Raw genomic sequence first — 25,862 nt, forward strand, 5'->3', positions numbered from 1 at the left:
GTCAAACATATTTCTTAACTTATCCTTTTTTCCGAATTATCACTTTGCTATAATAATATCTGCTATGTCCCTTGCTAGGTTTGAGGGATTGGAACACATGTCAGAGTCGGTGTTTATGGTACTGAGTAAGAAAGTGGGAACATCACGACTCGTGGCCCTCAGGAGGGAGACAAAGGACATCAGGGAGATGGTGAACAGACGAATGACACCTAATGATGGGACTATTCAGATGTTGAGCGGAAGTGGGAGAGAAGGATTCAGACTTAAGGGATCAGATACGGACTATATGCACTGGCCGAACAACCACCGAGTGATCATGGACACGTCTCAGTCTAAGTATTACAACACAGCCAATACAACTTTGATTCTCTCTGACAGTTCTAAGAGTCCACCAGGATTCACTTTACTTCAGTTACTGACACCAACAATATACAGAGAAGTCGGTTCAGCATGTCACAGAATGAATGACAGCGTCTATATATCTAGTTCTATTTACAGACAGTTAACTTGTTCAATATTTCTTCCTAATTCTACTGAACATGGACCCTGTGGTACTGCTGTTAAAGGAGGACTAGAATATGACTCTGCCTGTTGTTTTGTTTGTGACTTTTGGCCTCCATCTGCCTCCTCGTGGATAGACAGATGTCACTTATGGCCTGATCCTGAAGTTGTTGATGACATTGTCAGAAATGGATGTCACTTTGTAGCAATAGGACACCCATTAGGACCCCATGAAAATGAAGAGTGGAGATGGTCGTTTTCTCAGGCAGAATATAAATGTGTGTATGCAATGAACCATTGTCAGTTTTTGACCTATGGGTTGTTGAAACTTTTCTTAAAAGAAGTTATAAATCAACAATCAGAAGAAACCAATGAACTGCTGTGTTCATATCACATGAAGACAACTATTTTCTGGGCAATTCAACAAAACACACTACCTTACTGGTGTCCACAAAATCTCCTGGTTGGTTTCTGGGTCTGCTTTAAACTCCTCCTTCAATGGGTGTATAAGGGGGTTTGTCCAAACTTTTTTGTTCCACAAAACAATCTGTTTCTGACAAAGGTCCATGGCTCAGCACAAAACAGATTGTTCCTACAGTTACATGAATTGTACAAGAAAGGTCTGGCCTGTCTGTTAAAGAGTTCCTCTATCAGGTTCTACATTATTGATATCCTGTACAATCCTAGAGATTTTATTTGTACAGATGAGAGTTTAATTATGTCTGAAGTCGACTATGATAGAGAATTTTTTTTGGAAATAAATGTTTTTGATAATATAATCATAAGAGATCTTCACAGTTTTGTGAAATGTCTATGTACAGTAGAACAGTTGTTGGTAGATTCAACGCAGTTGACAGAGTATCAACTTTTTTATTTACAGACTTTTACAGCCACCAACCTTCAGTTCACTGCTTTCATATTACACAACATGTACACAAACACAGGTGTCAATAAACAAATGTATATTGCAGACAAAATGTCCTGTCACATGCTGAAATTAGCAGCTAAGTTTGGATGTATATCTGACCTTTTTTACATTGCCATGTATTATTATAAGACACTCAGATACAGGGAAGCTTTATATGTTATAGAGATGACAAAGGTCAAGTTAGCACAGCCATATCTGATGTATAGGAGACGTGTAGACAGAGAGAGGTATACTGAGGCTTTAGGGGGACAGTCCTTGTCTAAAAAGATCAGAGAGGCAGGAACACTGGATATCATACTGAAGAACAGAGTCTGTTATATCAGTGAACTAATACTAGAACAACAGTCTGCTTGTTCATATGTAATATTAATCCCAGTGTTTGTAATGTTACGCTTCCTGGAGTTCTTGTGTTACAGACAAATTGATACAACATTATCACAAGCAGCTCTAGATGAGCTACAGGTCCTAGTCCACCATGATCAGGGACGGTATGTAGATGTACATCACAGAGACATTTCCTGGGAGATCCTGGGGATCTGTCATCAGATCACAGGGAACCTCCAGGCTGCTTTATACTCATACCAACAGTCACTCAAACAGTATCCATGGAACAACATACAAGCTGCTACACATAGTAGAATACAAGATATAACAGGAACAGCCCCACATGATTAATACATTTACATCTAACTGAGTCACAGAATTAATTCATTTTTTTTTACTCAATCTACATAAAGTTTATGAAACCTTACAAAAAACGATGACTAAGATGAGTTTATATTCGTACCAACAGTCACTCACACAGTATCTAATCAGCAAAATACAAACTGCTACACAGTGGAAAATTTCAGATGTACTTGGAGTATAAATTCAGATATATAATAATTGAACATGGGAAGTATGACCTGGTCTATAACAAACTACAAGACAAAGCTAGACCACTGATTATGTAGGTATCCTGTGTTGATAGAAACATTTAATAAAACAGTACTGACGATTGGAATTGGAGTTAACCAATACAGAAATATTTTTTTTTGAATAATTTTCTAATTCTGGTTTAAAAGGGAAACAACATATGGTGTTGTATGGTGTTATGAGTGCCATTCTAACAGTAAAGAGGCACAATTTGTTCATGATTTGATCCCAAAATCATAATTTTATAGTGCAAACAAGGATTTATGCTATGTTTTTGTTAAACTAGCAGTAGGCATTTATTATACAGGTACATTGAATAAATGTTGCATATGTTTCATATACTGTACGTGTACCTATTTACTGGCTATGACAATAAGTTTTTTGTCTCTCAAGGCAGCAACTATTTCCTGAAACTTTTTAAATTGTGAATTCTACGGCGAACTGTATGCGCATAATTAACGTGCAAGTAACAATTCATTGTGTTACCCTTTGACAAATGTGTTGCTAACGCTGAGGGTAATAGAACGGATTACCAACTGTGTTTAAACCAATCAGATTTCAGTATTAACATGAAAGTATAATAATAATTTTTACTGTAATTTTTCAGACGGTTGCACAAAAGAGTTACTAGTATACTGTACTTACTGTCAAGGGGGACAACTGATTGCTATTGTTTTATCAGTCAGGATATGTTTATAATATTAAAAAAAAAACTACTAGCAATTAGAGTTTGGTCTTATTTATTTATACACGATTGTGAAGGTAAATTGTCATAGTTTGAAGAGAATGTTATTTTCAAAAACTAATCTGCTTCTTAAAATGACTGCAATTCAGAGAACCTGGGTACTCAGTGGAATTCACAGTTAGATACCTGAATTATGGCCCAATTAATTTGACCTTTTTGCACCACACATGCAATTTTCTGCCCTATTAGCATTTGTTGCCAGTACATTTATTTTAACTAAGCAGAATTATTACATCAAATACTGTTTTTGATTATGCACAATGATCAGACTAAATAGAGAGATTACCTTAAAAAAATTGTATGAAGCTGCATAAATTTTTTGTGACCTATTTGCACTTAAAAAAGACAAATTTCTTTAAATTACCAGGGTAAATATTGAAATAAAAACTTTTTGAATATTAAGAATTTTATAAAATTAATTCAGTATTATTTTGACAAAATAAAGTATGGGGGTCAGTGATGGTAGATGGCTTCAAAGTGAAACTCGATCTTGTAAAATTTGGTTCACAAAAATTTCAGTCCTTTACCATAAATTTGCATAGTTTTATGCTAAAAGTCTATCACACTGTCAAGATTTGATTTTGATGTAATTTTTATTTAACTTCAGTAAGTTAGTTAAAAAGGTCACGCCTCAAGTCTCGATAAACTATCGCTCTCATCTTAATTTTCACTTGTATCTCTCTTACAACAAAAGATGCAGACTCTTAACTAAAGGTATGATCCTTACCAAGCTCTTCTGTGAAGGTAAGAATGGTGTTCTCCTCATTAAGGTTTTTACTGAAGTCGATTGAGAGATCACTCATCCTCTTCTTTATTTCTTTGATCTTCTGCTGTTTGTCAGTGGGCAGATGGAGGCCTATAACAGATATCTAATTTAATGCTTCAAAGATCTTGACCTTTAACATAAATAGTCAACTATTACTTTCCTCCCCCTTATTTTTAAGGTGGAATGGGACACTTCCATATTGTGACATATGCCTATCAAATAAAAAATAAAACCAAGTATATTTTTATAAATATTTCCTTTCCCATAACAGCATGGCACAAAGGATTAAAGTGTTAACTACGAATCTGCAAGTCACAAGTCTGAGTCTCACATTAAAAGGTGTCTCATACCACCTTTAAAAGAAACATGAAATACCAAATATCCGGCGTTTTCTTTTACATCTCTTAAATTTGCAAAAATATGGAAAATGTGTTACTTTTTAATTTGCCTGAGTTATTTTTTGCAATTTTAAAAGTTTCTTTATTAATATAGCAAACAATACTGGATATTTCTGGGAATTGAAAATTTTGCAAATTAAAAGTGATCTCGAAACAAGAGGCCCAAGGCCATCGCTTACTTAAGCAACAATAGACAAAATAAAATCAGTTTTATGGAGTCATATACAAATATCTGGACAATATTAATGTAGTATAACATATCCTGTATTAAAAAAATTCCATTTTCCCCTGGATATTCTGTTTATTATTAAGCCCCTTTTGTCATAGGATGAATATATCACATACTTCGCTTTGCAGTTCTCATGATGATCTAAATCAAATGTGATATACATCAAACCTGTGAAGCCCAAAAATTGTCTAGGAGCCAAAGTCTAAACAGTTTTAAAGAATAAAAAAATATGTCAAAATGCTTGCATGTAAGTAAAACCGTACATTATATCATTTGAATTTTTGAGAATAATTTAAAATGTTTTCCTTTGTAAAATTGGCCTACTCAATGTGGCCCCATCCTACTCCTCAAATAGGATTACGATCTCAACAAACTTGAATCTACTATACCTGTGGATGCTTCCACACAAGTTTCAGCTTTTCTTGCTGGTTTTTTAAGAAGATTTTTAAAAAATATCAATAAATTTTCAATAATTTCGAATTATCTCCACTTGAAAAGGGGTGTGGTTATTCATTTTAACAAACTTGAACCTATTCAATTAATAATGCTCTGTACTAAATTTCCTTGAAATTGGCTCTGTGGTTCTGGAGAATAAGTCAAAAATAGAAAAAAAAGTTTACAGACAGACGGACGGACAGACGGACGGAGGAAAAAAGTGATCTCACTTGAGCTGTCAGCCCTGGTAAGCTTAACAGCAAAAATTAGAATATTGCAAAAATTACTGAATATATGGTATTCGAAGAGTATAAAGCACCGTAAGAATTTAGGAGGTAACTAAATTTGTAAAGTCTGAAACTATTTAGAGAAAAGGGAAAAATTGTTTTGCTCACAAATTACACACATGAGATCGAGAATGAATGTATTAATATACATTGTATATCAAAAAGTATACATTCTAATCGTCACTGCCTCACATTCAATGGATATTGACAACTGACATATTTCTGTATACAGTTACAAACCTAGTATTGGTATACATGTACATAACCATTTCTTCTCCCCAGCTTGATCATCCTCTCCACATATCGTTTGGATTCTGTTGAGCCGTCAGTTGAAGATTTTTTTCTCAAAGGCAACAAGTGCATCAAACACATCCTGGCGCATGCTGCGTAATGTAAATATTGTCCACTTGAAGTCAACGACAGCATTCACTGACATCATAGTATTTACAGTCTGAATTTTAACCAGCATGGAGAAAATGATAATTCAGCTGTGTACTCTAGAATAGAATTTAACTTGAGATATGATTGCCACATATTTCAATCTATTAAAATAAATATTTAAAAAATTCAGGCAATCAAACAGCACATTTCAGTTAGAAATTACAATAATTTTAGCAGGATTACATTCGTCAGATTAAGAGTTTTCTGTACTTTCAACCATTTCTAGACCCATTAGGGAGGGAAAGGTTAATTCTTATTTTTCAAAGTTTAAGTTTAACTAATTATTAAAAATGATAAAAAAATCTCTTGTATAAAAAAAATCTTATTTTTTGCTAAAGAAAGTTTTATCTTTGCTAATTCCAAACAAAATTTTTATTTTGGCCTGAGAGTGTCCTTCACAATTTTAAACTCTTCTGTAGTACCTCATTTTCACATCAAACTCGGAGAGTGTTTTGTCCATTTCTACGCTAATATCCCTTAAATCCTTTTCAAGTGACACATGCTGCATAAAATCGAGGTTGTTTTGCACCACAGGATATTCACAATCATTGTCAGCAAGTGCCTGTAAAGATTTCCATTTTTTGATTAACTCATATTTGAAGAAAGTTGTAAAATATACAGTATGATATATTTAGTAAATATGTAAGTATGGATCATTTTTAGGGAATATTGTTTACAGAGAATTCTTTTAAGGGCAAACAAGCATCTTCAGACAGATATTTTAAATGGATTACAAGAATAAAGTGCACCATTATTTTAAAAAAAAATCAATGATATTTTATTCAAAAACGGCAAAGAAATGTAGCTGATGATATTTTGCTTTTAATTACAAAAGTCGCATATTTTTATAGAAAAAAAAGGAATTTCTAGTTTTGTGTATGGTTTTACTTCTTTTTTGATTATATATCCTCTTTATTACAACCTTTGACAGTTTACTAAAAAGTAACTAGCTGCAATAATGTTATCCTCTCCGATTCTATATATCTGATGTTTTACCTAAAAAAAAAAAACAAGAAAAAAATCGGGAGAGGGCTACATTATTGCAGTTTGTTTACTACCTGACAAAGGAGTGTTCAAAGTAAATCTGAAAAAACCCTTTTTATTACATTTTAATGGTGATAAACTATTAAAACTAAAGAAAAAGACTTTTACGGTTGTCCGAACACCTTAAGCAAGTAAAATATTATTTCAGGCAAGTAAAACTATAAACTTACTTGTCCGATCGGGCAAGTGAAAATTTTAATAGTATACCCCCATCTCATAACTATGTTATATCTTTTGATAAAACTGTATATAATGATGTATTTTCTTCTTGTTTGCTGACTCAAAGAATGTATTACATCGATTATATATGTCCTAGAAGTTATTGATTAGAGCAGATTAAGCATCCAAGTCTTCTTCTACACTGTACAAGTGAGTCCATAAGTAGTTTCAGATACAGCATCCAAGCACGTTTGATGAAGATTGGATATGTAATAACTTAACACAGGACCTGCTTCAAAAATAAAATTTTAACCAGGACCAAGACCGGACGACGCCGCCAACGATTGACTGATAAATCAATGTGATTAACAACATTGAACATGGATAGTTGAATGCACTGAAAATAGATCTGAATTACTAACACAAATTTTTTGCTACAGTAAAAAAATGTAGAACAAGCATTCTGAGAGTATTGCTTAAGCAATACAGGTCCCCTACCGGTTTGTGGAAATTGTGAAAACAATGGGCAGGACTATTCGCCGGAATGGCGACGGAATAGACGTAGTGACATGTATAAAAAGGTCGATAACTTGTGTTAGGTATAAGCTATCACCATTCGGTTTTCAGTTTTTTAATCTGTGAATAGAGGGCTATCGAAATATGTAAAACCTTATTTGATAGGTACATGTTTGATATATAAAACCTTGACCGGAATGATCTATGGTCGCAAAAATCAGCTGCCAGAATGACGAAGTCGACTTCATAAAACATTTAATATCTCAAAAAGTGTTTAATATTTTTTCATTCGGAAACAATATTTTTTATAACAACAACCAGACATATAAAATGTGTAAAAATTACATCGATATCATTAGATTTAGTATGCAAAACGTTGACCGGAATGGAAAATTTTCGTTAAAAAAGAATGCTGTAATCTCTACATAATCACCTGTATCATAAAAACCATTGATTTTATTTCCATTCGGTCAGGATTTTTTTCATTCTTAGGTATACACCTTTCAGATAATATATAGTTTTATATAATAAACTAGATTTAAATGCTGAAAACCCTGACTGGAATGAAAATTTTACACTCAAAATTTACAAATTAATTTTATGCACTCAGGTATCGCTCAGGTACAGAAGCCGTACTACAAGAAGGTGTGAACAACACAAGTAATAAAAACATAGAGAGTGTATTAAAACAACAAATTTCAATAGAACAACAGAAATTTAATCACGACAATGGTAAATTCATAGCCAATCTGTACAATTAGATGTTTTATGAAGTCGACTTCGTCATTCCGGCAGCTGATTTTTGCGACCATAGCTCATTCCGGTCAAGGTTTTATATATCAAACATGTACCTATCAAATAAGGTTTTACATATTTCGATAGCCCTCCATCCACAGATTAAAAAACTGAAAACCAAATGGTGATAGCTTATACCTAACACAAGTTATCGACCTTTTTATACATGTCACTACGTCTATTCCGTCGCCATTCCGGCGAATAGACCTGCCCATTGTTTTCACAATTTCCACAAACCGGTAGGGGACGTGTATTGCTTAAGCAATACTCTCAGAATGCTTGTTCTACATTTTGTACTTCTTGCCATCAATCTTATTTAAAAATTAATGTGTAAATTAAGAATATTGGCCCAGTATCTACACACACAAAATGAAAATGAATGACGGATGTAAAGTGAATTCAAATACAACCTGCTTTCATTAATAATATCTAATGTACAACTTGTTTATCGCAAACATGTAAATCAAGAGAGAATTCAAAATGTGACCACTGTGACATCTCAGATGGAGATATTTTAAAAACATCTTACTGTGATAATATCATGTGTGGTATAATTTTAAAGCTGCTTTAAATTTCATTATTACATAGAAACATGTAATTGATTTTATGTTGAAACATATCCAAAAGTACTTTTTATAATCCAACCATTTTTTATTTAGATTTTAAGATATAATCAAAATGGAAATCTGAGATACAATGAAACACAATTGTCAAGAGATTATAAACTTAGAACAATTTTTTTAAACTGTTTAAGTAGGGATATGAATATCATATTAGAATTTTCAAAATCGACTATGTTTAAAAATACTTCAGACCGTTTGACAGATATCTATAAAATGCTTTTGCTTTGTTATATTCATAATAATGCTGCAGGTTTTCCCAATACCTGGGATGTCTGACATTTGTAAATGATGTTAAAGTGAAATGAATTAAACATAAACTGCTCTTTATTATTAATCAAGAAATGAATAAAGATTAAAAATATTGATTTAAATAAGATATTTTATTTGCTGCTTTTATCTTGAAACACTGAAGATTATCCAGCATGAGCTATCTGATATTTTTTTAATATTTTTGGTAAAAACATCATTGTCTTTAGTAAAACATACCAATAAAACAAAGTTTCAATGAGTTTTTTTAATCAAGTATTCAGCAGAATAGAACGATATATTTTTCGAAAATTCATAGAATGACACTCTATCCACTCTCGCAATTCAACAGCAACAGAAGTTTTAGCACTTTCCTTTGCCTTCATGTTCATAAATGTGTTCCTGCAGATAGATAATGTCTTTATCAAGTTTTCCTCTCAATACAGAAGATGATCAGGAGTTAAGTCTCTGGTAGTCCTTGTAAATTATGCATTCGGGTTAAGTCCCTTACTGATGAGGAAAGCTTCTGGGGTAGGGTCACGACCCAGGAAGTTACGTAACATATCCGCGGCATCCTGTAAAATACAACATAGGCTTTAATTATGTCCCTCGGATATAAAAAAAAATTAAAATTAAAAAAAATCTTTTGACTGCGTCTTAATCTGTCTGATTCCTTGAATAAAATAAGGATATTACTTTCATTGGTTAATCATATTTTTCTCTACAAAGAAAAACACACAGAGGTATTATACCTTACTATTGACACACAGACAGACAATGTGATATCTAACTATTGACACACAGACAGACAATGTGATATCTTACTATTGACACACAGACAGACAATGCGATATCTTACTATTGACACACAGACAGACAATGTGATATCTAACTAATGACACACAGACAGACAATGTCATATCTTACTATTGACACACAGACAGACAATGTGATATCTTACTATTGACACACAGACAGACAATGTGATATCTAACTATTGACACACAGACAGACAATGTCATATAATACTATTGACACACAACAGACAATGCCATATCTTACTATTGACACACAACAGACAATGCCATATCTTACTATTGACACACAGACAGACAATGTGATATTTTACTACTGACACACAGACAATGTGATATCTTACTATTGACACACAGACAGACAATGTCATATCTTACTATTGACACACAGGCAGACAATGCCATATCTTACTATTGACATACAGGCAGACAATGTCATATCTTACTATTGACACACAGGCAGACAATGCCATATCTTACTATTGACACACAGACAGACAATGTCATATCTTACTATTGACACACAGACAGACAATGCCATATCTAACTATTGACACACAGACAGACAATGTCATATCTTACTATTGACACACAGACAGACAATGTCATATCTTACTATTGACATACACACAATGTCATATCTTACTATTTACACACGACAGACAATGCCATATCTTACTATTGACACACAGGCAGACAATGTCATATCTTACTATTGACACACAGACAGACAATGCCATATCTTACTATTGACACACAGACAGACAATGTCATATCTTACTATTGACACACAGACAGACAATGCCATATCTTACTATTGACACACAGACAGACAATGTCATATCTTACTATTGACACACAGACAGACAATGCCATATCTTACTATTGACACACAGACAGACAATGTCATATCTTACTATTGACACACAGGCAGACAATGCCATATCTTACTATTGACACACAGACAGACAATGTCATATCTTACTATTGACACACAGGCAGACAATGCCATATCTTACTATTGACACACAGGCAGACAATGTCATATCTTACTATTGACACACAGGCAGACAATGCCATATCTTACTATTGACACACAGACAGACAATGTCATATCTTACTATTGACACATATATATCTTACTATTGATCCCCCGGGCTGCAGTATACATCTCCTGTAGTCCCCACCGACCTTTGGACTCATGATGTCCTCCTTCTTAAAGCGAGTGTAAAACATGTCCATACAGAAAACTTCACTCCACTGAAAGACAGACAGAAAACTAACTTCAGAACACATGAAAATACAAACTCATAGGCAGAAAGTGTCTCTTCCATACACATTGTTACAAGTAACTCATTACCCCTTGTTTACTTTATGTTTAACATGCATGGACAATTTCGCTAAACAAAATCAAAAATATTGTTTTCTTTCTTAAGGGTGTTGTTTACTCAGGATTTGAGTTCTCAAATTCGGATTGTTATAAAGTTCAATGTAATGAGTAAAATTTGTTCTAAACAAAAAAAGTATTAATAAAATGAATTATTATTGACAAAACATTTGATATTTTTACTTTATTACGTAATTAGGCTCAAACAAAAATAGACTTTTAGCCAAACAGGAAATTCGGACTAAATTTTGCAGATTTTGTTTTCCGCTAAAACATTTTTGGAAGTACTCTAATATTGAAAGTTAAGATTTTATATTTTAGTCTATATAATTTTTCATATTTTCTGCTGGTTTTACCTCACTTATTCATTAAAATAATTGTATGGCACGAATTGCAAAAATATTAAAAAATGCTTAAAAACAATAAAAGACACCATATCTCAAAATTTTGATCATTTACCTAATATAAATAGTTCAATGCTATAAATGTTTTTGTATTATCATCATTCAATTTTTTGTAAACTTAGATCAAAAATGGGTAGGAATTTGAAAACTGATAGAGGAAATTCGGACTGAAATATTTTTTCAAATTGTAGCTGAAATCTTAATGTTTTGTACCTATTTAGTGCCACTGCCATTCATAAAATGTATTACATTTTTTAAAGTGCTTTATTATTTGAAAGATATTTACAATTAAGAAAATGTCAATTGTAGTGTAAAATTTTATGGGATTTTTCTTGATTTTTCAAAAAATATTCAATGGCCATTTACTCAAAAAGTAGGTCATTGACCTACTTTTTTGAAAGTGAAAAATAACAATACAATCAAAGGTCTATAACATACAATAGATGGGGTTTCATTATCATCAGTAGAATTTTTTTTCATTCTGAGTAAACGTCATCCTTAATCTATATTTATGTCTTCTCTTATATTTTTCATCTATTAATTCTTTATCATGATCATATTGTAAGTATTCCTACATACACTTTGTTTACACACATCACTACCTACATAAACATACATACACACATCTCTACCTACCATGTACCCATAGTACTGGGCGTCGTACCCTCCCGCCAGGTGCCCGAATGAGGCAGACATGTTGGTGCCCTCTGTGGACGGGAATCCCAGGTACTCCTGTGAGATCTCCGAGAACAGTTTGGCTGTGTCCACCTGTAACACAAAAACAGCAGTAACTTTACTATTCCACTCAACAGCAATAGAACAGAAACTCAAAAATATTATAATTCATCAAAGATTAATAAAAACAGCTTCTTTGAGAAACATTCATAATTGTAAACCTCATTGGCCTGAAACATGCTAATAATAAAGCAATGTATGTACACAAGGATGGAACTGACATATTCAGATGGTTAACATACATATCCCAATTATGGCACAGAATTCATTGACAAATACATATAGTGACAACTTTGAATTGTTGGCCTGAAACAAAAAGGAGTTTAAAAAAGATAAATCATTTCAATTAAGCAATTCTTTAAACTTCTTTTAAATGTTTCTTGTTTAAATTTTATTCTCAAAATGTTCAAGTACTGTACTTTTATCAATATTCATGGACATTAATTTTTGTGAATTAAAAGCAAATCACACTTTGAAGGTAACTGTGCTCATAGACAATGATCCTATCAATACAATGTATCATTAGAAAATGCACTTTGATATATATTAAAGTTCCTGGATCATTTCAAAAAAGAAACCCACGAACATTGGTCTTCATTAAATGTTAATGAACCTCCAGTGGGTGATTATAGAGAAAACATCTACAGGAGCAGTATCTGACCTTTTTCTGTGTGTGGATGGTCTGGTCAAACATTCCCAGCAGGATCTGTCGCAGGTTAAACATGCCAGCATTAGCGATCCGGCTTTTGATCAGTTTGTCCAGCAGGTGGTCGGGGATTGCCTCCCCTGTTTTGTAGTGTTTGGACATTCTCTGTAGAGGTTCCTTCTCCCAGCACCAGTTCTCCAACATCTGGGACGGGGCCTCCACAAAATCTCTCTCCACACTGGTTCCACTACAACAAAGAATTCATTTTATGTGACATGATTTAAATGGTAAAAATAGCAGCACCCAAAAACAAAACATTATGTACTTTTGCCATATTCACTTGTCAAAAAAGGACTCCTTAAAATCTATATTGCTTGAAGCGTAATGCTATAATTAAGTTTAGATATTTTATAAACATAATGAAAGGAGAAGAACTCGTTAGTTGTAAAATCTTTTTTCTGATCCTTTTGAGTAATCAATAAAATATGTTTAAAACAAACTAAATGAAAAAATGGTTTAAAATATTTTTGTATTCACTCTCCATAAAAGGAAAGCTTTTAAAATATCTACATGTATCTTGCTTAAAATAGCATCCTAAACTTTATTTTTTATATCTTATAAATTAAAGAAAAATTTAGATTTAGATATTTTACAACTGGTTTTTATAAAGGTAAAAAAGAATCCCTGAGAAATTTTACAACAATTTCAATATACCTGAACAGAGCAAATTCGGATTGAGCACAGATCTGATGCATCACATGACCAAACTCATGGAAGTAGGTCTCCACCTGTAAACAAACATGTCTGATAGAGGAACCAATATCCTTGAAAAGCAGGAATTTTATAGGAAAAGTTTTTTGGATTCTATTTTACATTTTGACTTTTTCTTGCTAAATTTATGTGTTTCATTATAAACTGCGCAATCTCTGGTACACACATTCATTGATATAGTGAGTTAATTTCCAGCCATGTGGATGAAAAAACTATGATGATGAAATGCATGGACATAATTTATAGTTCATATAGCTATTTGTAGTATTTGAATACATTCATTTAGCTAAACAATGTTAACGATATGAATATATAGTAATGGTCTACCTCATCGTGTGTAAGCAGGGCTGGTTTATCCTCTGTTGGTTTGGTGAAGTTCGCAACCATGGCAGCCACAGTTATCTGTCTCTTCCCATCTGGCTGTATACACCCCGGCTGTAAATTTAAGGAAGATATTCATATATATCTGCTTCAGTCCACTGTCTTTGCTGTATCATACAATTGTTGATTTTGTAAAGGAACCTTAGAATTATCAATGTTGCTTATACAGCAAATCTGGTTTAACTTCAAACTTTAATAATATACGCGAGTTAAAAATGTTCACATTAATTTTATGAATAAATGTTGATGAAATAAGTGTTATCTTGAACTGACTGAGTTAAGATTTATTTATGTACCTGCAGTCCAAAGCAAGCAGCATGTCCATATTTTCCTTCTCGGGGATACAGGTCAAGATAAAAATAGCCCAGGAGATTGGACGATTCCCTGTCCACTACACTGTACTACAACAGAGGACAATTAGTCAACACCATCATCAGTATCACTCTATTCTTATAAATGTCTAAAATGTCTACAAACTCCAAATTCAAATAATAAAACGGGTCAAGAATTCACTGTTCCTTAGAGACTTTATACAAATTTCAAAGATGTCCTCTCTCCAGTGACTGGAGCAGAGAAACTTACCAACGTGACCTCAGGATGCCAAACTTCCACATCTTTGACTTGTGTAAACTTGAGATCCAGCAACTCCTAAAATTCAAAGCATAGATGTTTAAATTTCTCATTAGTCATATACAACGTCTGACATTTGACATAATAGCAATTTTAACGCTGTTTTTCAGGTACATATAACGCCTGATTTTTTTAACTAATTTTACCTGTTAGATCTAACAGATAACATTTGACCTGGAATTACCTGTTTGATATAACATCTGACTTTGACCTGGTTAAATCTGCTAAATATAACACCTGACTTTTGATCTGGTAGATGCAACATTTGACTTTGACCTGATTTTACCTGGTAGATGTTACACCTGACTTTGACCTTGATTTACCTGGTAGATGTAACACCTGACTTTGACCTTGATTTACCTGGTAGATGTAACACCTGACTTTGACCTTGTTTTACCTAGTAGATGTTACACCTGACTTTGACCTGCTTATATCTGGTAGATGTAACACCTGACTTTGACCTTGCTTACCTGGTAGATGTAACACCTGACTTTGACCTTGTTTTACCTGGTAGATGTAACACCTGACTTTGACCTGGTTTTACCTGGTAGATGTAACACCTGACTTTGACCTGGTTTTACCTGGTAGATGTAACACCAGACTTTGACCTTGATTTACCTGGTATATGTAACACCTGACTTTGACTTTGTTTTACCTGGTAGATGTTACACCTGACTTTGACCTTGTTTTACCTGGTAGATGTAACACTTGACTTTGACCTGGTTATACCTGGTAGATGTAACACCTGACTTTGACCTGGTTTTACCTGATAGATGTAACACCTGACTTTGACCTGGTTTTACCTGGTAGATGTAACACCTGACTTTGACCTTGTTTTACCTGGTAGATGTAACACCTGACTTTGACCTGGTTTTACCTGGTAGATGTAACACCTGACTTTGACCTGGTTTTACATGGTAGATGTTACACCTGACTTTGACCGTGATTTACCTGGTAGATGTAACACCTGACTTTGACCTTGTTTTACCTGGTAGATGTAACATCTGACTTTGACCTTGTTTTACCTGGTAGATGTAACACCTGACTTTGAACTTGTTTTACCTGGTAGATGTAACACCTGATTTTGACCTTGTTTTACCTGGTAGATATCCAGCAGCCCTGTGGTCACCACTTCCATAGGGAAGTACTCCTTCAGAAGGTTAGAATCAACGGCGTACTGTCGTTCCTCTGTCATAGTCATATAGTAGCGGAGATCCCAGTAGTGGATCTTTCCGTCATACTCGTATCCATATTTATCACACTAAACAACAAATGTACAATAAACATATTACAGTAATTTATGATAAGATAAGCAATTCTAAAAAATAATTAAAGACCAGCCAGTTTAATTAAATGCATTTTTGTTTAGTACTGAAAATTGGACTCTAGAAACGTTTAGAAATTATTGTTTGCACGTTATCCTCACACCTTACAATGGACACAGACAGGACCTACCTCCTCCTTCTTATACTCCAGGTAAACTTTGACTTCCTGTTCCTGTAGGGGGCGGAGTTTCTGGGCCAGGTCAACAAGGAATGTCCTCACCTTCTCAGGGTCTTTGGCCATCCTCATGTCTAGAACAAACGCAGCGTGGGTTGGAAACCCCAAGATGTCTGCTTTCTGAAATCAAGAAATGGTTTTAATTGGTAAATATTTGTACAGGTTCTAAGGGGAATAGTTTTACAGGTTCTGAAGGGGAATAATTGTACAGGTTCTGAAGGGGAATAGTTGCACAAGTTCTGATGGGGAATAGTTGTACAGGTTCTGATGGGAAATAATTGTACAGGTTCTGAAGGGGAATAGTTGTACAGGTTCTGAAGGGGAATAGTTGTACAGGTCTGAAGGAGAATAGTTGTACAGGTTCTGAACTCTGAAGGGGAATAGTTGTACAGGTTCTGAAGAAATTTACATTCTTAATCTTGAATAAGACATAATTTTGTCCATTTTCTCATACTGGTGAATATAAATAAAGAGCAATTATTTTTAAAAATAGGTAGATAAGATATTATACCTGGCTTCTTAGTTCAACCAATTCTTCTAAAATGGCTGTATTTGGCTTCAAACATCTGAAAGTGAACAAATTTGTTCATGGTATTTACCTATACATAACAAAAGACCAATGAGCCTTATTGATCATTTGAGTATTTTACTTGTAGATTCCTAATTTAATGTAAGAAATTAATTTCTGAATAAAATTAACAGAAATACCCCCGCAGATCATAAATCTCACTACTATTTTTCTGAGAGTTGTAAATTTATGAAATTATAATTAAAGTTTGGCAATCTCAATGTTATTATCTTGCAGTCTGATACAAAATGACAGAATCACCAAATTATTAAATAATAAGTATTTAGTACGTAGATAAGGTTCTGAAGGAGAATAGTTGTACCGGTTCTGATGAGGAATAGTTGTACAAGTTCTGAAGGGGAATAATTGTACAGGTTCTGAAGGGGAATAGTTGTACAGGTTCTGAAGGGGACCAATATTACTTATTAGGTTTGCTACTGACTGTTTAAAGAAATTTGTGGGGTCGGTAAAGTCCATAGAAGGCGAGGCGGAGCCGAGCCTTCTATTGACTTTACCGATCCCACAAATTTCTTTAAACAGTCAGTAACAAACCTAATAAGTGTTTTGTTTTGTCGAGGACCTAAAGTTTGATATGTAAACAAACGTTTGTGTAGAAAATCAGTTCAAATAACGTTACGTCCGCCATGTTGCGCTATAAATTTTGACGCTTGCCTTTTAAAGAAATTTGTAAACAGCCACGTGACGCGTTTCATCCAATGACGTCGTGACATTCTAGTCCGAGGCAAAACAATGAGCCTTATTGATCATTTGAGTATATTACTTGTAGATTCCTAATTTAATGTAAGAAATTAATTTCTGAATAAAATCAACAGAAATACCATAATCATAAATCTCACAACTATTTTTCTGAGGGTTGTGAATTTATGAAATTATAATTTAAGTTTGGCAATCTCAATGTTATTATCTTGCAGTCTGATACAAAATGAGAGAATCACCAAATTATTAAATAATAAATATTTAGTACGTAGATAAGGGATGCACAGATGACACTATAATGATAAAAATATACTGTCTGTGCATTTTCAAGATGTTGGTATTAAGCAGAAAAATAAGTTGTCTTCAAGGTGGCATATATGAACAGCATAAAAGACATAAAAGTAATAATGAAAAAGGAGCAAGAAAATTGAATAATGGGCCCATTGTCTAGTACATGTACTTATGAATAAGGTTTTTTGTAATTGTTGGGTTTTCTAGTGTTACAGCTAGTTTTTCTTCCAACTCTATTTTCAGGTTTTTTAATGCATTTTTTTTTTCATAATCTTTTTCCAATACAAAAACATAGTGGTCCTCCATTTCATACAGAACAAGCTTGAATACCCTTCTACTATGAATTCTTTACACTATCAATTTGACCGGAAAAAATATAACATTTCCCATGATGTATTTTTTCCCGATAAGCTAGCTACCTTCACATTCTCATAAACCATCTATGAAAGCATTTTACAGTTTAAGTATTTTAAAGTTCTACCGCGAGTTGAATGCAGTCTCCAGTTTTTTCCTGGTTTCGGGATTTCTGGCCTTCTTCATGCATGGGAAGTAATGAGGATACTTCAATGTGACCTTTAGTTTACCATCCTCATTCTAGAACACACAATTTCATGATATTTATCAACTTTTTAAAGGAATATATTGATGATTTAAATGAAATTAATAATTCTAGTATACAGGGCTGAAAATCAATGATGGAAAGTATGATCTCAACCAAAGATCTAATAAGCTGTCTCCCCTTCATATGAAATCATCCTTACTATATAAAATAGAGCTGAGTGGAAGATATTTTCACTACAGAAAAGCAAAATGAAAGATTTCACATAATTTTTAATCATTTTTAATTCATAAAAATTCTGTAATTTGTGCAAAGAGAATATTTAGGTCTGTTGCCCTTCAAATCTAACCTTGATCCATCAGAATCGTGATGATCAATTCAACTAACTTCAATATTAATAGATGGAGACCTCTGCGATATCTTTCGTTTTATTTTCAGTGTCAGAGTAGACCAGGAAATAATATTTGATGAACGATGCTTTAGAATATAACCAAAATACCACAAAAAGTTTATTATTCAATAAAATAAACTCTCTTTCCTGTGGGGAATCTTGTACCAGGATTTTTTCAATCTGAGTTCTAATGAGGAAGATTCATATCAAACTTATGCTGTCCAACGTAAATCCTATTTCTAACGTCACTCTTGCACATAGGTTTAGTCGAAATCTTCATCTTAAAAAATCGAATGAACCTTTAATTTTAATTTTATCTTTCTCAATTTGATTTTACTTTTAGTTTACATCTAAAATAATGCAATTTGTTTTAATTCTATTGTTCTCCCTCATTTGTTATTTTGAAGGTGGCATTTAAAATGAAGAATTAACTTTGGACAGCCTTCAATATCAGAACAGACAAACAAGAGCCTTCGGTCCAATGACCTTTGAACTGTTAAAGTAATGATCAACTTTTAAACATTTATACTGTACATATACAACAGGATTCTTACTTTCTCTGAAGATTTCAGGAAATCTTCTGGAACACCAGCTAAAAGAAAAAAATGTCTTCATTCATATATAATTTACATATTTTAGTGTTTTTGCCTGTGATAACACTATGTATCAATTTTGGACGATAGTTCAATAAATTCAAATGACGTAAAGTTGGAATGCAAGCAGGGTTTGCTTATTTATATTCAAATATTTTATCACATAATTGCTGAAAATTATATCAATCAAATCCCTTGGGGCTTTATTGGATTTGACCATACCCCAATCGAAATGATTACCTCATATACTCAAAGAAAGATTCGTTAGAATTTTGCATTTAATATGTTTTTACAAGTTAATGATGCTAATCATTCATACCATTCAGTGATTCCATATATTATTTATTACTTCAGACCAATATATATTAGTACTGTAACAGTTTATATTTCCAAGAGCATATTTAGTAAAATAAGTGTGATCATCGCAGACCTCTTTAGACCCTTGTGTCTATAATGCTCCAACATTTAAACAACTGTTCATTACTTACATGTAAAGCTGTACTCCAGTCAGATATAGGCACCATTACACTGGCATATAAACAATTTGATATCATAACACCCTCATTGCACACTTAAAACTCATTGTCGACGTGTCCGTGTTATGTACCCTACGTTGTCTTATATTTTGTGCAATAATTCTTTGTTTTATTTGCATTTTCTGTTTATATATAATGCATAGACCTATCAAATTGATGCTACATTTCTCCTGCCTCGGAAGAAGTCCGCAAAATTAAATAATTTTATTGCAACCAATAACAACAGTGATGTAAGATATACGTACACACAAGTGAGACCTTTTAAGCGTAATACTTTTGAACTATTACAAGGTTTGCAGACGATATAGAGGTTATATGGAGTAATGCAATAATAGAAAATATATGGTGGATATTATTACTAACTTTTGAGTCATATTCAGCCTAAATTCTGTCTGAAAGATTCATTAGACAACTTGAATTCAAACAAGGCCATAATTAAATACTGTAGTATGTTTACGATTTTGTTGTGATACATGAGAAACAACTATGCCTGATAAACAGAGTCCATTTAGAATCTGGGTCAATCTGGAGAGAAATTGTATTTTGAAATACCAGGGAAACAGGAAAAAAAATATCAGATATGTAAATTTTAACAAATTTAATTAAAGAAAAAAGGATTTGTAAATATGGCGTTGGAGTATTTTCCTACAGGAAATGAAGCAACTCAGCTCTATAAAAGCCATCATTTTCTTATTTCAAAACTAAATATTGAAGAAGAAAGATGGGTTCCGTCTCCTCGGCCATGTAAGTACATTGTGTTAAGTATTTTTTCCTAAGTTCTTTTTCTGACGGTTTTCCTAGTGTTAGTATATTCCCATCTTCCTTTGCTTATCATAATGCCACTATCTCCCATGGCATTTGGTAATCGAGTGAAATAATGTTATGTTTCATGGTGTGACAATAGGGGTGAGACAGGAGCCTTTCAAATACTTCATTTTTTTATTTTAAATACCTCATCCTGTAGTAAGCAGCTAGTATCATGGAGCCGAGCTGTAGAACATCAGATATCCTGACTTTTTTTACTTTATTTGTATTACTATAAATATGTAAAAAATAATATTAATAATAATAAATTCTACCACCTGTTTTTAATGAGGGTCATCTAAAAAAAAAATCAAAAGGCCGAAATTTGGTTATTTTTTTTTGGAGTACCTGTATTACAAATGTAGATTGGTACAATACATTCATTCTAAAACTAAGAAAAATAAACATGAGGAAAGCATAATAATTATGTGTGAAAAGTACCCAAGTGTACACTTTTTACTTCGTCTTTTACGTTATTTTTAATCTCCTTTTATCATAATGACATTATGAAATCTCACCTAACAAAGAACAAAAAAATCAATCAAAAAATAAAATTTCAATACTAAAAATCCATATACTGTAACATGGGTATGTTCTGCGGTTGTTTATTTTCTGCGGTACTTTTCGGGTATTTCTAATGCACAATTAAAGTACTGAAGTACTGACGGGAGTTGGTTTTATCGATTATTATTAATGTTAAAATCAACGATATGTTATTTTGCTTGGCATGTAGTTTATAATCTCTATTTGAATTACGCACATGTTTATAATATGGATTCTCGGACTTTTCCGACAAGAATTTCAAGAAAACCTCTTAGAAATCATAATGTGAGAGTTGATTAAAATCAACTCCCAAAAATTAAAATCATTAAACATTCTTAAATTATTTACTAAAATATTCACTTATTCAGTCTAATTGTAATGATTACCGTATATGCCGGTTTCAGGCGGTTTGTATTCTCAAATACGGGGAGTATGTTACCCAGTAGTCTTACCCAGTAATTATCCCCAATCTACTAGTAATATGATTTCTGGGTGGAACAGTTTTCAAAATTTCCACAAAGATATGTTACCAGGGACACCTTTTCTAGAGCATATATATATATATATATATATATATATATATATATATATATATATATATATATATATATATATATATATATATATATATATATATATACATGTATATATACACACTCAAAAATCTTATTTATTTTTCAGGTTAAAAAAATACATGTATTGATCTGTATGTGCAAATAATGTATTCAAAGTTCTTGTATGAATTTCATTTGCGACTCTTATTCAAAACAGTAATACATGTAGTCTTAAATAATAATACTTGGTTGTATCTACTGCTATTTTTGTTTCTTTAAATTTTTTCAACAAAATGAGACGCTGAAAATATAGACACTATACGGGTAGTTTTTTTTCTGATATGCACACTTACCCCAAGAGACAGCTAAAGTTATATTTTTTTTCATAATAAAAAATATTTACCCTCTACTTGTCACCTATATTTAAATGAAATTTCCCTGCATCGTGTGTTTGTGTCAAAATTTCAAAATAAATGCATTTATATACATTCTTATCAAATAAATTTGACAGTTTATATTATCCACTTTCTTAATTTAACTTGTATGTTAATCGAATTAAAAATGGACACCTTTTAATAAGTGTATCATGGCTGTATTTGGAAGGAATTACCCAAAATATGATGCTATTATGTAAACTTTCGTCTGTCTATAGCCTTCTGTCACATATCTAAGGCAGTATATGCAGTTTGAGGGGTGATTTTTGAATCTTTTGTAAGCTCAAATGTAGAATTCTATTGGAAGACAAATAGCATCGCAAAATAATCTTACTGATGAGTTTCAAGCAAAACCTCCACACTATGTGCAAGTGTGTAAAAATTCCAGGATATCTTGTAAATTATTAGGTGAAGAGTATATATTTGATATACATAATGTCAGGTGCCTGTGCTGTGGTGCCAAACTTAACTTTTCTCTGCTTTTATTATGTCTATCCAAAACTAACAAAGGAAAGGGAAAAGCTCTCGCTGTTAATCTAAGCTTGAGTGAACTCAATTCAATAAACGTCACACATACAGTCTATAAGGGGCAGATCACAATTTTTTTCAGAATTTACTTTTCTATTTTCAATGTTTACAATACTAGATTGAGGTCGTTCTAATAATCAGCCAAAATTTTACTATCAAGCTTGAGCCAATTTACCGGTATGTTTTTGAAACAGTTGTATAAACTGAGAAAAGACATGTAAACAAAATCTTGAGACAGACGTTGTTAACAAAACAGAGAATTTGGTGTTCTGGTTCTTGCTTTTCACTTGATATTTGGCTGACCATTGGAAATGACTTAGTTTGACATTCATTATAATAATATCTGCTATGTCCCTTGCTAGGTTTGAGGGATTGGAACACATGTCAGAGTCAGTGTTTATGGTACTGTGTGATATAGTGGGAACATCACAACTTGTGGCCCTCAGGAGGGAGACAATGGACATCAGGGAGATGGTGATGAGACGAGTGATATCTAATGATAGGGCCATTGAGATGTTGAGTGGAAGTGAGAGAGAAGGATTCAGACTTATAGGATCAGATACGGACAAAATGCACTGGCTAAATGACCACCGAGTGATCATGGACATGTCTCAGTCTAAGTATTACAACACAGCCAATACAATCTTGATTCTCTCTGACAGTTCTGAGAGTCCACCGGGATTCACTCTACTTCAGTTACTGACACCAACAACAAACAGAGATGTCAAATCCTCATGTGTCAGAATGAATGACAGAGTCTATATATCTAGTTGTATATGGAGACAGTTAACTTGCTCATTATATTTACCTAATTCTACTGTACACGGACCCTGTGGTAATGCTGTTAAAGCAGGAGTAGAATATGACTCTGCCTGGTGTTTTGTTTGTGACTTTTGGCCTCTGTCTGCCTCCTCGTGGATAGACAGATGCCACTCATGGCCTGATCCTGAAGTTGTTGAAGACATTGTCAGAAATGGTTGTCACTTTGTAGCTATAGGACACCCATTAGGACCCCATGAAAATGAGGAATGGCGATTTTCGTTTTCTCAGGCAGAGTATAAATGTGTGTATGCAATGAACCACAGTCAATTTTTGACTTATGGATTGTTAAAACATTTTCTAAAAGAAGTTATAAATCAACAATCAGAAGAAACCAATAAACTGCTGTGTTCCTATCACATGAAGACAACAATTTTCTGGGCGATTCAACAAAACACACTACCTCACTGGTGTCCACAAAACCTCTTGGCAGGTTTTTGGGTTTGCTTTAAACTCCTCCTTAAATGGGTGTACAAGGGGATTTGTCCAAACTTTTTTGTCCCACAAAACAACCTATTTCTGACAAAGGTCCATGGCTCTGCACAAAACAGATTGTTCCTGCAGTTACATGAATTGTACAAGAAAGGTCTGGCCTGTCTGTTACAGAGTTCCTCTATCAGGTCCTACATCATTGATGTCCTGTACAATCCTAGAGCTTTTGTTTGTACAGATGAGAGTTTAATTATGTCTGAAGTTGACTATGATACAGAGATTTTTTTGGAGATAAATGTTACTTGTAATATAGTCATAAGAGATCTTCAGAGTTTTGTGAAATGTCTATGTACAGTAGAACAGTTGTTGGTAGATTCAACGCAGTTGACACAGTATCAACTGTTTTATTTACAGACACTTACAGCCACCAACCTTCAGTTCACTGCTTTCATATTACACAGCATGTTCACTTACACAGGTGTCAACAAACAAATGTATATTGCAGACAAAATGTCCTGTCACATGCTGAAATTAGCAGCCAAGTTTGGGTGTATATCTGACCTTTTTTGCATTGCCATGTATTATTATAAGACATTCAGATACAGGGAAGCTTTATCTTTTATAGAGATGACAAAGGTCAAGTTAGCACAGCCATATCTGATGTATAGGAGACGTGTAGACAGAGAGAGGTATACTGAGGCTGTAGGGGGACAGTCCTTGTCTACAAAGATCAGAGAGGCAGGAACACTGGATATCATACTTATGAACAGAGTCTGTTATATCAGTGAACTAATACTAGAACAACAGTCTGCTAGTTCAGATGTAATGTTAATCCCAGTGTTTGTAATGTTACACTTCCTAGAGTTCTTGTGTTACAGACAAATTGATACAACATTATCACAAGCAGCTCTAGATGAGCTACAGGTCTTAGTCCACTATGATCGGGGACGGTATGTAGATGTACATCACAGAGACATCTCCTGGGAGATCCTTGGGATCTGTCAACAGATCACAGGGAACCTCCAGGCTGCTCTATACTCATACCAACAGTCGCTCACACAGTATCCATGGAACAAAATTCAAGCTGCTACACAGAGTAGGATACAAGATATAACAGGAACAGCCCCACATGAGTAATACATTTACCTCTAACTAAGTCACATAATTAATTCATTTTTCTTTACTCAATCTACATAAAGTAAATGAAACCTTACAAAAAACTATGGCTAAGATGAGTTTATATTCGTACCAACAGTCACTCACACAGTATCCAATCAAAAAAATACAAACTGCTACACAGTGGAAAATTTCAGATGTACTTGGAGTATAAATTCCTATTTATAATGACTGAACATGGGAAGTATGACCTGGTCTATGATAACAAATTACAAGACAAAGCTAGAAAACTGATTATGTAAGCAACCAGTGTTGTTAGAAACATCATATTAAACAGTACAAACGGTTGAAAGTTGGTGAATAATGACTTAGTAAAATACAAACTGCTACACAGCAGAGAATTCGAAATATACATAGAACATTGATACCTTAGTATATGTGAATGTTTTATCGAGTTTAAAATAAGTATAAATTCAGATCTATAATGACTGAACATGGGAAGTATGACCTGGTCTATAGCAAACTACAAGGCAAAGCTAGAACACTGATTATGTAAGCATCCTGTGCTGTTAGAAACATCATATCAAACAGTACAAACTATTGGAATTGAATCAGTTAACCAATACAGAAATAAATTTTTTGAATAATTTTCTAATTTTGATTTTAAAAGGAAAACAATG

At 33.3% G+C, this 25,862-nt stretch overlaps 3 protein-coding genes and 1 pseudogene across 4 annotated transcripts in view; 2 read left to right on the forward strand and 2 right to left on the reverse strand.

Annotated features, from left to right (window-relative positions):
- LOC128167415 (uncharacterized) overlaps nt 1-2,306 on the forward strand; it is a 7,244-nt gene extending 4,938 nt beyond the window's left edge. Inside the window, exon 2 of the mRNA XM_052833127.1 lies at nt 79-2,306. Coding sequence (XP_052689087.1) covers nt 79-2,104 — 2,026 coding nt within the window. The 3' untranslated portion in view covers nt 2,105-2,306. The remainder of the gene's footprint in view (nt 1-78) is intronic.
- Nucleotides 1-5,640, reverse strand: part of LOC128166049 (thimet oligopeptidase-like) — an 18,648-nt pseudogene extending 13,008 nt beyond the window's left edge.
- A 3,643-nt stretch (nt 5,641-9,283) lies between these two features.
- LOC128164619 (thimet oligopeptidase-like) overlaps nt 9,284-25,862 on the reverse strand; it is a 60,338-nt gene continuing 43,759 nt past the window's right edge. The window contains exons 6-17 of one of the 2 annotated variants that reach the window (XM_052828559.1): nt 18,355-18,467; nt 16,809-16,863; nt 16,253-16,417; nt 15,897-16,058; nt 14,750-14,815; nt 14,464-14,568; nt 14,114-14,221; nt 13,730-13,803; nt 13,031-13,262; nt 12,271-12,402; nt 10,987-11,103; nt 9,284-9,603 (exon numbers count right to left, since the gene is read on the reverse strand). In XM_052828559.1, the coding sequence (XP_052684519.1) occupies nt 9,514-9,603; nt 10,987-11,103; nt 12,271-12,402; nt 13,031-13,262; nt 13,730-13,803; nt 14,114-14,221; nt 14,464-14,568; nt 14,750-14,815; nt 15,897-16,058; nt 16,253-16,417; nt 16,809-16,863; nt 18,355-18,467 (1,419 nt within the window). In that variant the 3' untranslated portion in view covers nt 9,284-9,513. The remainder of the gene's footprint in view (nt 9,604-10,986; nt 11,104-12,270; nt 12,403-13,030; nt 13,263-13,729; nt 13,804-14,113; nt 14,222-14,463; nt 14,569-14,749; nt 14,816-15,896; nt 16,059-16,252; nt 16,418-16,808; nt 16,864-18,354; nt 18,468-25,862) is intronic. The other variant, XM_052828561.1, reaches the window with a different exon arrangement.
- LOC128164620 (uncharacterized) lies at nt 20,674-25,203 on the forward strand. Its single transcript, XM_052828562.1, has 2 exons — nt 20,674-20,696; nt 23,178-25,203. The coding sequence occupies exons 1-2, from the start codon at nt 20,674-20,676 to the stop codon at nt 25,201-25,203; spliced, it is 2,049 nt and encodes a 682-aa protein (XP_052684522.1).

This window comes from Crassostrea angulata, chromosome 10 (genome assembly GCF_025612915.1).
Source record: "Crassostrea angulata isolate pt1a10 chromosome 10, ASM2561291v2, whole genome shotgun sequence".
Taxonomy (NCBI): domain Eukaryota; kingdom Metazoa; phylum Mollusca; class Bivalvia; order Ostreida; family Ostreidae; genus Magallana; species Magallana angulata.